We start from the raw sequence: 15,508 nt of genomic DNA, 5'->3' as shown, positions 1-15,508 counted from the left end.
CAGTATCCAGCTCTACAGCTCTCTTAAATGAAGCTTAAAACTAGAATTATCTCCAGCATATTCAGTGCATGTGTGATTGGAGGGGTTATGAAGAGCATCTGGTTAGAGATGGACCCCAGGCGCAAGTTAGAATTCATGTCTAACGTGCTCCATGCCCGCTGTTCACTTCTTTATTCACATGTGTAGCCTGAAGTCAAGCTCTAAGTCCTTTCTGGATTTCTGAAACTATGGAAGTACATAAGCGTCAGTGGCAACAAGGTGGCCAGGTGGAACTGAAGTGGGAGGCTGCACCCCTGTCATGAGATGCCAGGCTAACCACTGTCATCCTCATGTCTGTAGCCTCTTGGTTTGGTGATCTGGATATCTACCTAGAGCAAACATGTCAATCGAAAGAGGTTCAATGGGTACAAAAGGCAGTATTTGATCATAATGTATGCTGTTACATTGCCTCAAATTCTTTGTATTTTCAATGAAGTACAGAACATCTGCTTTCTCAGGTACATCCAGCTCCCTCAAAGACTTTTCTAGTGGTAAGGATATTTTCCCATAGACCTGTAACTTTGGTTCTTGAAACTCTCTTCTAAAGAAATCCTGCCATTTTTTCTGCAGTTTTTAAGAAATAGAAACTCTTTTGATAAGCACTGAAACATTTTTCCTGATTATATTTTCAGGATGGATTTTGAAGTAATTACCAATGATTGCCCAAGCAATTGGGAAACCAATACCAGTGGAAGGCTTCAAAAAAGTAAAGAAACAGTTCGTTCTTGACTTTCCCTTTAAAATCCAGTCATGTTCTTGCCATATAGGATAGTTTCTGTAAATGAGGGGGAAGACTGTTAGCTTAAGAGGCAAGCAAAGAGTTGAGCAGTTGGGATGGTTCAACTGTCCCATTCCTTCTTTCTCCTTCGGGAAGATTTCCTGTGGAATCTCACCCAAATAATTTTTAAATCTGAGACACAATGAAGATGTGAAATACTTTTAAGCTTATGACTGCTTTTGTAGCAAATTCCATTTCTTTACATATTTTGAACTTCATTTAACTGGTCCTTTCTCCTTATAGGTATAAATTGCAGCTAAAATGCTGCATTTTATAAACTATACTGTGAGTACTCTGCATGACATTTTTTCTCATTAGAATAAAAAGCCTACACATGATAGTAAAGAAACTACTAGATTCATCATGATAAACATGTATGGTGCATGAAAAACTTAAGCAGCTAAGATTTTCTCCTAGCCTGGGCTACTGATATGCTACTATTGAAATAATTGAACAGCATTTACATGAAATGGATTTTCACTCCTCTCAAAAAGAAAAAGGGTGCTCCACAAACTGAGAACCATTGGAGGAGAAGGGGGAAGCAGAAGTATGACAGAAGGAAACAGAAGTGTCAGGTAGCCTGCAATATGGCTTTAGGTAGCAGAGGGCCTTCCATATCACTAAGCGGACATAAAGCATCTCCCAGTCTAGTGAAAGCGCATTTTAGAGGTCTTGAAGGACAGACATCTCGCTGAGTACTCTTGCTGCTTGTCAAACCCTGATATTCATAGTCAAATGTAGAAACAACTAATAATCACTGTAGTGAAATCTCATAGTATTTTCTTTAATGTCAGGAAAGTCACAGAGTACCAATAACTTTTTGCAAAATAAAATACCTGTGGAAGTCCCCTGGTAATGAAAAACAACATCCTAAATGCTGTAGGGAACTTTGAGAGCACCCACAATTTTGCTTGGCATTATATCAGGTTAAAGTGGCTGACGTCTCATGCATTTGTGCTTTGGACCTATGATAATAAATCAACAACATCAGTTATTCAGAATCCCACGTGACCCTTTCAGCTTGCTTTTGGGGGTAAGAGTGCAACAGTTGTGATACAGATTTTGCAGACATGCTTATTAGCTGCCCAGTACGTCAATCTGAAATAATCTCTCGTGATCTGGGGAGTCAGCATATTCTGAATTACTACATCCTTTTAGGGTACATACCTGTACTCGTAGCAGACCTTTCAGTTCATTGGCTTGTCGTACATCATAAGAACAGATGTTACAAAGAATGGTAGAGAGGAGAAATGTGCTTGGTGGAGAAGATAAATATATTAGATACCAAGAAAAAAAATACAACACTGGAGGTTACAGTTTTGCAACTTCAGCATACAGTGGAGAACTGGATACTGACATTAATGTTAGATTGCGGGCAATGATAGAACTGGACAAAAGCCATCAAAAGGAATGGGAAAATTTCTTTTGTTAGCTATTAAAAAATATAGCTACTATCATCTTTCTCTGACACCAATCAGTGAAGGATCAGTTGTATCTGAAGAACACAGGCAAATGTGACACAAGTCATAATACTAACAATTTAACATTTTCTATTGAGAGAATTTTTAATTAACCTTGAATTCTCTCATCTTCTGCATGCAGCTAATTACCACTTCAAGATTAATTTATGAATGTTAGTTTTAAGCCCATCACAGAGCCATTTAAACCTATGATGAGCTTAAACTAACAAGTACCTTGATTTAGTAAGAATGAAAGTAAGTGTATTTCTCTCCTTCCTGTGTTGTCAATCTTTTATGTGAAGTATTTTTATTTTTTAGAAAGGAAGCGTGAAGATGAGATTTGATTTCATTAAATTGTAAGATAGTTTTAAAGCAATTAAATATGTGCAAAATACAAGGTTGCACGAACCACAGTTCTCAAGTTCTTTTCATGGGCTTTTTCACATATTCCAAATTGATTTGTATTCTAAAGGTATGGTCTGTCACTGGGGCAGAAGGAAGCAGAGTAACAGAATCGGAAAGTGGCTGGGATACAACAGATTAAATCTCACAAACCAGCGTTAGTCTTCTGTTACAGAAGAGCCTTTCGCTAAATATGCATGTAGATTTTGTAGGCCTCTGTAGTATTTTAGATGTATGCCACTGCATCTGTATTTGCTGCCTTTTTTGTGTCCTCTCCCGTGTCAACACTGTATCAGCAAGGGTCACCGCTCCCTGGCCTGTCCACTGCACCCTCTTTTCATGCAAGTCCATAATTTAAGTACACTTCTTCCAAACTACCTCTAAAGCCTTCCCTTCGAGACCTGTCAACAAAGTATGTGGCGAGGAGGAAAGTTAGGCCATCACGTTGTGTCCTGAGACTCACCAGCAGATGTTTTACTTTATCTCAATATTCATCTTCAACCAGGATGCTGCTATAAGATCTCTGGGACCGGGACTGTGCCTTTAGTCTATAAAGCCCTTAAGCTTCTGATTTCTCTTGAATAAACATGTACCTACCAGAGAGGACGTATCTTAAGCTGCAGATCTTTATTCGTATATCATATATTCAACATCATAGATTTTCCAGAAGGATAAAGAAACTTTTTTGGTTTGTTATTTTGTTTTTGTTTTTTATTTTTTAATCTCGCATTCATCAAGTAAGTTCACTTTTCAAAGCACAGAAGGCTGAAGGATTGTTAAGCTAAAGAAGCCTCATCTGAGTTCCATACAAACTAAATTATTATATTTCCAGATTTCCTCTTGCTTTGCTACAAGTCACAATGAGGAAAAAGTTGGACTCCTTTGATGTGAAAAAAAGCAATATATCACTTCTCTGAAAGAACATTTCTCAGTCTCTCATGTGAAAAAGGATTAACACCTCCAACAAAGGTCCTGTAGATCACAGAACTAAGCAGCAATACTGAACAGTATTCCTGAGGAGTGGAAAAACTGTATTTAAGCAAGAGATTGTTTGAACTGGCAAACAGAAGCTTTTTAATAGCTGAAGATCTAAGATAAAGGATTAAACCTTTCTGAAGTATCTGCACTTAAACAACTCTAAAGACAAGGAAGCGAGTTTAAATTCATGAAAGATGGTCTTTGTTTTCCTAAATGAACCATGTTCTCTAGTGTCAAAACAAAATCCATTCACAGCATTGTCAACGACATAAACTTCATTACAATGCCGTGTCTCTACCGAAGTCTGATCTCGCTTACTTTCTAAAATTTTACTAGATTGAGCACCTGCCTCGTGCTTGCCTGAATTTATAGCTGAGAACAACTTTGTCCTTTCCGTGGCACTTGTACAGTGCACATAAGCAGAGCACGTAAACTAAGATGTTCGTTTTAAATTGTTACTTGTGTCGTTCTCCCACCTTACAAGTCAGACCTGGCGCTTTATCTCTAGTAAAACATCGGTGGGTTTGTAGGAATTAAATGGTTGAAGCGGTATTAAAAAGAATTTGCTGTTATTGACTGCAGGAATGCAAGATGATTAGTATTGATTAGGCATCAGGAAAGGTAGGAATTCCTTACCCTATTTTCATCTTCAAAAGTTGAATATGAGGAAATGAGATGTCAGAATGTCATTAAAACTTCTCTTACAGATTTTCCATTTATTTTTAACAAAACTGCTGCTCAGTGCGCTGTCTTAAGAAGAAGATGACAGCTTTTTTTTTCTTTTTTTTCTTTTTTTTTTTAATCTCAAGCAGCAAACAGGTAACCTTCTGACCTTTTCAGTAAATCCTCAACTGAACCTCTGAAATTAGGGTGATTTAGCATTTTATGGCACAGAATAAAAATCTCTAATTCTGTTTCCAAATAGTGTATCCTGAACACACATTTTATTAAGCTCTTGACTCATTCAGCCATGTGTATTTTGTAAAGTTCCTATGGTTATTGTTTTACAATAGCTGCTTCCAGAAGCATTGTAAGGGTTTCAATTAATCAGCTCTTTGTGTGCTTCAGACTATGCAAATTTATCACATCAGACCATTCAGCAGCTCATGGGAAAGCAGTGTACAAACTGTATTGTCTTCTAGCACCTCCTCTCATTTAGAGTGATGTTTTTAATAAGAAAACTAATCAAGTTTACTTATGCATTATTTATCTGTTAATTTTAATTCTGTTCTTTACCTCTTATGTCAAATGGGATGTAGCAAGTGATATGATAGATCAGTGAATGATTCAATATTGAACAAAGCTTATGTGATGCAGCACTTTTTTCTTCTGAAGTTGTTTTATGCTTACTTAGCCAACGCAGTATGCAATTAGAGAGTTTTGAGGCAGATCTACGGTTTTGTTTAACCTTATTAAATTTGACAATCAGCTTGTTACTTGCCCACAGTCCACGGTGCTGTGTTAGAGGTACACCTCTTCACCATCATGTGACGTCGGCTGATTTCTCGGGAGTATTTCCAAATTCTGTCAAATCTGGTAAATCTCAAACAGGCACCTTGGAGTTAGTTTTCGCTCTTTTACCACTCTATCATTAGAATAAACAAACAGGAGCGTTTGGTAATGTGCTGCTTTTTGTCTTGCTGATAGGAACCCGTATTACTGCTGCTTCTATTCACTTGGTCTCCTTTGCTCTCTAATGTCCCTCCTGCTGGTAGTAATTAGTTTTCTATATTAGCTTGTTTTGACTTATTTGATTATTTTTTTTCATTTGGCATGTGTGTGTATAGAAGGCATCTTTCCATAGCTGGTGGAAAAACTTTCCCATAGTGTTGTTTTCTCCCTGCCCCCTCCCCGCCGCCGCCCGGCCCCCTCCGTGCTGTTTTACAAGTCTGTCTGGGGTCGTGTTTGTCCTCAAACCGTAAGGGCAACCGTATAAAGGGCACAAATTCTGGAAACGCGAATTTCTCCTGATTGGGAAAAGAAACTCTTAAAGGACCAAAGTGAAGGGGTGAGGGGACCCTCGTGTTCTTTTAGGGCCTCGTGGAGGTGCACGGGTGTTGAGATGCTGGTGCAGATAGCTGTGAGGACAGAGCCATCGTGCCTGGTCAGAGGGCTGACACTTATTGGCTGCCATTCAATAGCAGTGGAAAAACACTGCCCACGGCTGTTTTATACTTGCTTGTTAAACCATTGAGGACATCTAATTTAAGTTTTTTTCTAGTTTAAACTGTTATCCTTGCAATGAGCTGCCATGTTTATTGAACCATGGTTTTGGGGTTTTTTTGATAGCGAGGGAGAGGGCTGTCTTAAAAGAATTTGCCAGCATTGACACTGGTTTTCCCTCTAAGGTGACATTATGAAATTGATATACAGTGTCTGTTTTTCTAGACTTCCATCTGTTCTTCAATTGAAAAGGAATGAGAGGTAGCAAGCTGCAGATGCTTTCTTGCTCAGACTTACTTAGTCCACAGCCTTAAAGTCTTTGTATTTTGGTTTTATCTAGAAAAGTAATCACAGCCTTTTCTGGATGTCAGTGTTTGATTCTGGTCCTAAACAACAACTTCAGTCTGTATGGGCGAGAGCAGATCCTGGTCTGTCATCATACAGCAGTTAGTCTACAGCTGTACTGCTAAATTCTGGGTGCAGCACGTAAAAATGTCTGCAGGGGAAGGAGAAGCAACGAAACCAAATGTCTTGTGTGAAAGCTGGGGAACCATTTTCATATGGTATCTAAATCGGTAACAATCAGGAAATGTTAAAAACCTGTAGGAAGAGCCACAGAGCAAAATTTCCTACTAGTTTGTGTCCTGCTTATGAATATTATATGGGGAATATCGGGCAGCTCAGCTGTGAAATGCAGTTCATACTTGCACAGGGCAACGTTTGGAACTCGAGGCTGTCTTAAATCCTGCCTCCTCTTTTCTCCTTTACTGTTTTATCGGCCAGTTTCAAGTGATACTTCCACTGATAGTGGATTAATTCACTTGATCACTTTTTTTGCAGCTGCTCAGCAGTGCAGAACCGGCCGGCTTGCCTTTTACTGCGCTGCTGCAAACCCTGGCTCAACAATCGGGGGTGAAAAAGAGTGGCAAATTCGGGAGCTTCCAGAGCAGACTAGCAAACCTTAGCTAATCTCTGAAGAGCTTCTGAAGGAAAGTGACTGCAAAAGGAAATCAGGTTTACCCTTTGAAGCGAGTTGCAGTTACTTGCTTTTAGAAGTCATGTTGTGTGCAGGAAGGGTGTCTTCAGCTTTTTTAGTAGCTCTCCATGGGAAAGAATGAACTTTCTTAAAACTTGGAGGGGAGGAATCTGATCTCTGTCCTGTTCCCTAAATACAGAGGACGTGCTGTATAGTGCTCTGTTACCTAAACTCAGCACCTTCTTAAAATACAGAAGCTTAGAATTGAGGTTTTATAGCTTTCTCTTTTTTTTTTCTTTTTTTTTTTCTTTTTTTTGGGCTAAAATAGAAACTTATAAATGGCCTAGCAAGCTTCACGTTGCTGGATTCTGTCTAAATATTTTGTTTTTAACTTCTAAGCTCATTATGCTGTCTTTGTGTTAACTTGTATTAAAATCTGTCAGCTATGACTGGTCTCATAACCACAGTCAGCGGACCAGAATAAGTTAATTATTTACTTGTGTCACTAGTGCTCTTCATCTAATGAAATGCACAGCTGTGTTAGATCTGCAGTTGGGTGTGTAGGTCCCATTGTTATACAAGTCAGCGGAGGGTAGAAGCCGCGATGATGGAGAGCCCTCAGTTCTTTCTGCTGTTCTGCCTTTCTGTGTCGATTTCATGGATCTTTTATCATTCACTTTCACACAAAACAAACAACACAGTGGCTGTCTGCTATGGGAACCGGCTTGGCATATAAAAGGTTTTCAGAGCCTAAAGTAATTTTAAGTTAGCTAAGATTTAATTTTTGGCTTACAGGTGCCCTGAAGTCCAGATGCATCCTAATGCTTTCTTAGAAGTAAATGGGAATAAGGCACAATATATGTGCCATAATATGTGCGTAATAAAGTATTTATGCATATAGTTTTAGGATAAAAAAGCTGCGCACACAAGAGATGGTGTGCTGTTTTTTTTTTTTCTCATTTTCAGCAAACGATTGCTGCTTGGTGGGGAGGGATAAAAGGATGTTTGTTATTGATTTATCATAATGGAACAATGAAAATTAATTTCAATAGGTTCAAAAACTAAATACGACCCCCACACCCAGACACTCCAAGCCTTTTTTTTTTTTCCTACCCCCTTCCCCCATGCTTACCATTCTCATGCTATTAACTACTGTCCCATACACCTATCCCTGTCTTGCTCGGACAGTGGAAGAGGAGCTCCCTCCTGAGCAGACGCCGATATCCCCCTGTGAAGTGGCTGGTCGGGGGATGCCTTTTTAGGGATGTAACCAGCACCCTCAGTCGTCCAGGAGCCCCCTCCGCTCCAAGGCTGTTCCCAAAACGTGCTCTGGCAGTTGCAGCAGGCTGATCTCAAATAGCTTGCAGGCTTTTTCAGTTCTGAGGGCTTCTGGAAGAAATTGTCCAGCTGAAACAGTAGCTTCGCTTCAAAGGAGTACAGGCTTAAGCAGCTGCGTTTTAGCACCTGAATTTGTGTGTTAGATCTCTCAGTCATGTTGAGCTGCAGTATTTTAATCTGCAGAATTCACAGTTGTAAGGGCGAGAAAGGAAAAATTCACGATGCATGATAGACTATTTTACATGAGTTTTTGTGCTTCTGTTTAACGCGGCACAAGTAGTTTTAGAGTTTGGCTTTTTGTTTGTTTGTTTTGCGTCCTGTAATCTGGTGAGACTGAAAAAACTTTGATTTTTTTCCAAAAAGTACATACAATTTGTGTTCATTGACTGACAAGACACAAGCAGTCTGAGGAGTGAACTGTACTTGCTAATTTATCGAGAGCAGACTTTGCTCAGCAAATTAATGCTGCCTGAAAAAAATGTTTATTGTTTTTTCTTCTTGTTTTTAGTATTTTCCCCTAATCTCCCCTCAGTTGCTGTCAAATCCTGTCTTCATTTGTTTTTATTAAGTATTAATAAAGAGATTAAGTATTAATGAAGAGTATGTTAAAGAGATTCCGGATTGATAATAGAGAAAATAGAGACCTGCTTTCTCCCCCCCCCCCAGCCCCGACCAGGAAATTACAGTATCAGCTCTAAAAACTGTGTCTCCTTTGAGATATTCCAGACTGATTGGTCAGAAGTTTCTGGTTGCCTCTGAAAACTGTTTCTAAAGCTTTCTTCCCTAATTTGCTAGCTCACAAATCACTGGGAGCATTTATGTAAGGGTATGCTAATTTTGCCAGTCCTGTCACAAGGGCTCTCTTCTAGCCTGCAGGTTGCGAGCGCTGGTCATGGTAATGAATCTGGGTAAAAAGTGATCCTTGAGAAAGAGAGGAGGAGGAAAACACTAAAGAAAATCTGGTGCTGAGCGTCAGCCCTGCTGGTGGTTTGCTGTTTGTGAATTGAAATGTTTTCTCTTCTGCAGGGGTGTGCGGACTGATTGTTCCTCAAGAGGACATGCCATTCTGCGATACGGGGATCTGTCCAGATATCATAATGAACCCTCATGGCTTCCCATCGCGTATGACGGTTAGTGGCTATGTTGTGATTAAGGAGGCAATGTTCCCCAATAAAGAAAGTAAAGTGGATTAGCCAGAAGAAGCAAAAAATTTGAAACACGCGGTTGCGCTGAGAATATTCTGCAGTCACCGTGCCACGTGCTTGCTCTCTTAAGAGTATTCAGCCATCTGTTTTGCATATTTTGAAACATCCTGCTGTAAAAAAAGCAGGGATGCGAGCTGTTTTGTGCATCATACTCATTTTGTTCAGCATCAAGCTAATAGGAAAGCAACCAGGCATCTCAGCTGCGCCTTTTCCCTTTGAAAATTTCTTGCTCTCCTTCCCGGTTGGCTATGCCCACTAGGCCAGCTGGGGGCAGACTGTGAGGGGAAGGGTGGAGAGGTGGAGAGGAGTTTCAGTCATAGTTCTTGACCTATATAACTCCTTACATTACACACGCCTCCCTGGAATTCATGTACCTGTATTGCAGGGCTGTGCTAGATAAATCACAGCCTGGCCTTTATGTGGGACCTCTGTTGATTACTTGGTACAGCCTCTGGTCTTTTTGCCTTTGTTAGCTTCTTCTGTTTCCCCTGCTGCACTGTAGCGTGTTAATCTCTGAGGCTGTCTCCCAGTGCAGAAGGCCATGCTGGAGGCTGCTCACTTTTCAGACAAGTGGTAAAAATGGGGCTTCCTGACTCTGGACCTTCAAGGGTTCCCACACCCTGTCTGGTTTCCACCCCTTCACACAGGAATAATTCCTGACCTCCTTGGGTTTCTTCCACTCCTTCCATTGCGTGCAATAACCCAGGTTGCCATCTCAGACTCTTTGTCTGGCTAACCAACGCTGTGACTGACCCAGAGATGTTCTGGCCCGCACTGGAGGTCCTGCTGTTAACTCTGCTTTTCCTCCTACAGGTAGGAAAGTTAATTGAACTCCTGGCTGGAAAGGCTGGGGTCCTAGATGGCAGGTTTCACTATGGAACAGCTTTTGGAGGCAGTAAAGTTAAGGATGTGTGTGAAGATCTTATTCGCCATGGTTATAACTACCTAGGGAAGGACTACGTAACATCTGGTATCACCGGGTAAGAATCTGCTGCATAGATTTAGATGTTTCAGGGGAGTGGGGAAATCCTGTTGAGGCACATCTGAAAAAGCTGCTTATGTCTCAGAGCTCAGGAACTTTCTGTTATTGACAAACCGCTCCGTGAGATGGAGGCAAGAGGCTGAAGAATGGGGCACTTCTTTTTTCTTATAAGCATTCTGTGGTTCCACACTTTAAGAATTGTTAGTATTTGCATGGCTCTAAAGTGAATGGCCATTGTAGTAGACATGAAAATCTCCCAACTTCTTCTGCATGACAAGAAAAGTAAAATCAAGGTTTTCCTTCTGAGAGATTGAAAGAAATTTCAAGTTTTGTTGGCAGCAATTCTTGTATATGCTTGGAATCAGATTAGCATTTCCATATTGTCTGTAACAGTACTGTAAAATATGGATTTGGAAGCAGGTGTCTGTTCCTTGGGAATATTTTGTGTGCACTCTTTTTTTCTTTTTTTTCCCTCTTTCGATTACACAATGATTCAGTCTGGCATAATACTCTAATCTGCAAACTTCCTGCTGTGCTGATCAGACCAGCTTCTGAGACACAGAGTTCAAAGAACGTAAGATAGTTTAGGAACAGGAAAGGGCCATATGGCTCCACATGCCTGCCCTTCCAAAATGCATCTTAATCCTACCTTCCTGCTATTTTTATTATTCTCCCAGTCCCCTTCTTCTCAAGGAATAAGTTTTGGTCTCTGTTGTAAGTTGTTGGGTTTTCTGTTGTTTTGTTTTATTTTGAACACTCTTTATTTTAGTTTTTCCTACCAACTTATTCCATATGTTTGCCTTTTGTTTCAGACAGATTTTATTCACCGTACCCACTCCATATTCCATAAATTCTTTACGACTTATTCCAGCATTTGAAATATTTTTTGTTAATATATCATGAACATTTTTTAAACAAATTTGTCTAATCTTGTTTCCTGGGGAGAATAAAATCTTGCTGTAAAAATCCCCTGCCCCTGAACTTTAACTTTGTACTACTTTATTTAGAGACTTTGCTTTAGATATTTGTATTCTTCCAGGCAAATTTCACCTACTTCATCTATTTTTTATGAAACTTGAAGGCAAATATGCGTGAAGTTCCAAATATGTGTGCAAATTCCTAATGTCTAATTATATTTTGTTATTTGCCTGGGTGGGCAGCTTTTGGAATAGCACTGCATCGTGTCAGTAACGCCTGAATGGGAGGTTGTCTCCTGCTTGTTTTTACATTGCACCTATATTTCTAAAAATAAATCAGTGGTGGGGCTGAGTTTCTATGTTAAATCTAATTGTTCTTAGGGAGTGCTGAAGGTGGTAGCTGGGAAGTGACCAAGTGCTTTCAGCTGTTGCTTTCTGATCTTCGGATGCTGATGCTGCTCTTAGGGTTGAGGGTATTTTAATGACAGTCTTTAGCCATCAATCCAACTCACAGAAATGAGTAACACCCTCTGTGCTGCTTACAGATGTTCCCAAGTTGACACAAGTGCTTAAACGCAGTTCTGAAGAGCCCTTTTACCCTGCTCATCTCAGTCCCCAGTGCCAGCCTGGGCAGAGATTTTTGTCCCATGGGTACAGCTGTCGAGCACGCTGCCGCTTGCTGCAGGCTCTGTCTTAAATCACTCTTTGGGGTCTCGCACGTTTACAATCTTCAGCAGTTGCTGGTGACACTATTGAAACCCTCCTGCACAGCCAGGGAGCTCAGGAGGTACAACTGGAACAGGTACCTGCAGGTATAGCAGCGTGTCTGTGCAGCAAGGGGCAAGTTCAGGAGCTTGTTCCTCCCTTGTTCCTCGATACAGCAGTACCCGGTGCTGGCTGTGTACTGCTCTTCTGTTCAGAAAGGTTACCCGTAGGGTTTTCAGACCAATTGTCATGGAAGCCCAAACAGATTTTTCAAGGACTCACGATTCCCAGGTTGTTTCAAATTCTACTTGCTCAGGACACACTCGTCTCTCTCTTAAGGTAAACGTGTGCTAACTGTCAACGTTGTGTTCTTTCTTTTTTTTTTTTTTTTTCAATTCCTTCAGGGAGCCCTTGGAAGCATATATCTATTTTGGCCCCGTGTATTACCAGAAACTAAAGCACATGGTGTTGGATAAAATGCATGCAAGAGCTCGAGGACCCAGAGCAGTGCTCACCAGGTATGGTTACAGGCTAAGTGGAGGATTCTTAGTCTACAATCAGAAGTGTGCCCAGCTGACTGATGGGTGTAAAACAAGATTTGTTTCCCTCCTGATACTTGAAAAAAAAAAAATGCTATTACTTGTGAATACCTTGTTACAGAGTAAAAGTCCTCACAGCTGACTGTGGTAGAAGGTTGTTTGGAATATCCAGTCTGCTCTGTGTGTGCAAAACTGACTTTGCTTCTCAGATTCCTGTTAGCAGTTGGTAAAAAAATACTGTCTGTCAAATACCGTCTGTCACAGAGCACATTCTGGCCCCTTCCTGTCAGATTGTTCGTACTGTAGGTATTTTAGGAGGAGTTTCTTGTCTTTACCAATTGTACTTTTACAAGATCAGGTATGACTAGAAGGAAGACATTAATTCTCATATTTCAATATCCTTTGGTACCGAGCAGGTTAATACTGATGTGGCCCTTATCTACCTGTCAAGTCAAAGCAAATGCGTTGGCCCTAGTGCCGCCCAAACAGGCATTAGCGTGATGTGTGTCCCCGGTACGCTGCGCTTTGCCTTGCAAAACTTCCATTTCACTCTGAAACGTAATTTAGAGTTGTGTGTGCTGGTCCGCAGTTCTAATACAATACTGTGAAGGAGAACAGCACTTTCACACTAATAAATTGCAAAATTTACAGAGACGCCAACAATAAATCTCCATTTTTATTTGCACAGTCTAAATATATCCTCAGCTCCTTTGGAGCTGTGATGATTGCACTAAGCCTGAATTTGGTTTTCTCTCTAACAAAAAGGTTGATGACCACATCAGTGTCCTCTTGTGTAAATTTTGGGGTCAAGCTGATGTACTCTGGGTAATATATAATATAAGCTCCCAGAGGTGGGCTTACTCTGTCTGCAGATTTGGGGAATTTGAAGCATCCTGCTTTCATTGGTGTTACTTACCTTTTCTCCTTAAAGGCAGGCCAGCTTCTTGGCGCTTTAGCTCTAAGGCTGCCTGCACTCATGTTCTAAATTGCTTCCATTCCTGGCTCACAAGAAATAGTTCAGTGGCACAGTCTTTGCTTTGAGGAGGCTTCTAGTGGATGGCTTAGTTCACCTCTCTCCATTACAGTGGGGCTATTGGCTAAATCTTGCCAGACAGCTAATTGCCAGGTAGTCTTAAATATTTTAGCAAAGACTATTCTAAATTTCCTTTGCCAGTCTTTCTGGGCTGTCATGTACACCAAATACACATACCTCACCGGTTCCGTGGCGGTACTCCTCTTATTGAGGAGTCCCTTTTGTACTGCGTTTGAGATGAAAGCACAAAGTCATGTCTATCCTGCTTTAAGACTTCCCTGTAACAAGCATGATTTACATCCTTTTCTTTAATTCTTAATTTATCTTTTATGCCTCTTAGTGCCCTGATGCAGTTTTCTTACCCTGCCTGCCTGCACACCACACCAGCAAGTCAGTCCTCTTAACAGGCGTAGCTTCTACCTGTTGATGCACTATTAGGGGGTGGAGGTGCAGCTCTCTGCTTTAGCCGATAAAGAAGTATCTTCTCTTGCTTTTTGTTGTGTATTTCCTACACCTTTAGGCTCTCTAACCTCATGCTTACTCTGGGACAAATTTAAGTTGCACAGAAACACAGAATGGTTGAGCTTGGAAGGGACCTCCAGAGGTCAACTCTGCTATCACACACTTCCCACAGAAGTAAATACTGATGATTGAAATGGGAGAGAAATCACAAAAAGCTTTTAATTCTTGTCTAAACTTTCCACCAACCACATTAATAAGAGCAGGTATAGCACAACCATCATTTCCCTATTGCAGCTGCTTGCCAATGTGAACCTAAGGTGATATTCCCAATTACGAGGCTGTCTGCCCCGTTTTCTGTCCTTTCATGCCTTCGTCATGGTATTGGCCCTTCCTATGAAAATAAAAACTCCCTGTCTCAGCTAACAGTGCACACAGTTGTTTTATCGGAGCTCCTAGCTCACTCAGATCCCTTGATCAGCTTTCATATTGTGTCCCCAACTTCTCAGCTGTTTAAAGATACTGAATTTAAATGAAACCTAAATCCCAAGTCAAGGTAATACTTGTATGTAAAGATGATGGTGGTGTGATTTTCCCCCCACCCCTTGCTTTCTTTGAATTCTTTGTTCCAGTCAGTAGCATCATACTATGTAGCTAAAGCTCTTTATTTGACTTTGAGGAAAGCTAGTGGATGTTCAATTTATACTGCCTCTTGACTAGTCTTTTAGGAATTTTCTTTTTTCTCCTCAACTAATTAAACTTTTGTTATTGCCATCGCCTCTGCTGAGAGAGTCTGCTCTGCCAGCTTTCATATTCACTATTGTTTTATCATCCATTCCACTTCCTGGAGAGCAGATTGTGTCTAACGTTGTTTTTGTTTGGTTGGGGGCTTTTTGCTTTTAAAAGTAATCCTGTAACATTTTCCATCGTGGAATTTGGCAGTCATTGTCTCGAAATGCATTTCATTACATATTGAGTGTACCTTAACTGACAGCAGAGCTGTATTTCTGTCTGGAATAAGGCAGGAGACTTGAGTTCCTTGAACACCACTCATTCTGAAAATCGCTCTGATTAAAACAAGACTTAGTAGAATTGCAGCACTCTGTCAACACAGTCAAGAAATGCCAAGATGCTGCCCTCTGAATTGATTGCATAAATGAAATGCAAGGCTTAATTTTTTCCCATGCGTAGTTAAAAGTGAATTTAAAACTTAGTTCTGTATATGGCCATGGCCAGTCCTTCAAAATCACTTTACCAGATAAACTGCTTTCAGTTTTCTGATCAATATAAGCCTTTTCCAGGCATAGTCATCTTGACACACGTTGTCAGAGCTGCCACCTGCGTGTCCTTTGAACTTATCAGATAAGGCAGTTCCTCTGTTGTACTGCAAGGCAGTAACGTGGTCCTACTGGTCAGGGTTCCTCTGCGGGGCTGGGGGAGTGTGGTATTCCCTCCTCCTGTTGGGCAGTGTTCTTCTAGGTAATATCCCACTTTTGGACGTCAGCCTTCTGCCAATGACTATGTTTGGTTTTCT

The 15,508-nt window shown here is 40.7% G+C and overlaps 1 protein-coding gene across 1 annotated transcript in view; it reads left to right on the top strand.

The window, feature by feature from the left end:
- The window catches only part of POLR3B (RNA polymerase III subunit B), a 74,700-nt gene that overhangs the window by 51,607 nt on the left and 7,585 nt on the right, over nt 1-15,508 (top strand). The window contains exons 24-26 of the mRNA XM_035340891.1: nt 9,161-9,264; nt 10,153-10,319; nt 12,348-12,461. Of these exons, the coding sequence (XP_035196782.1) occupies nt 9,161-9,264; nt 10,153-10,319; nt 12,348-12,461 (385 nt within the window). The remainder of the gene's footprint in view (nt 1-9,160; nt 9,265-10,152; nt 10,320-12,347; nt 12,462-15,508) is intronic.

The sequence above is a fragment of the Oxyura jamaicensis genome, chromosome 1 (genome assembly GCF_011077185.1).
Source record: "Oxyura jamaicensis isolate SHBP4307 breed ruddy duck chromosome 1, BPBGC_Ojam_1.0, whole genome shotgun sequence".
NCBI classification, from domain to species: domain Eukaryota; kingdom Metazoa; phylum Chordata; class Aves; order Anseriformes; family Anatidae; genus Oxyura; species Oxyura jamaicensis.
Note: the sequence above shows the minus strand (reverse complement) of the source record. Positions and strands in the feature narration are given on the sequence as shown.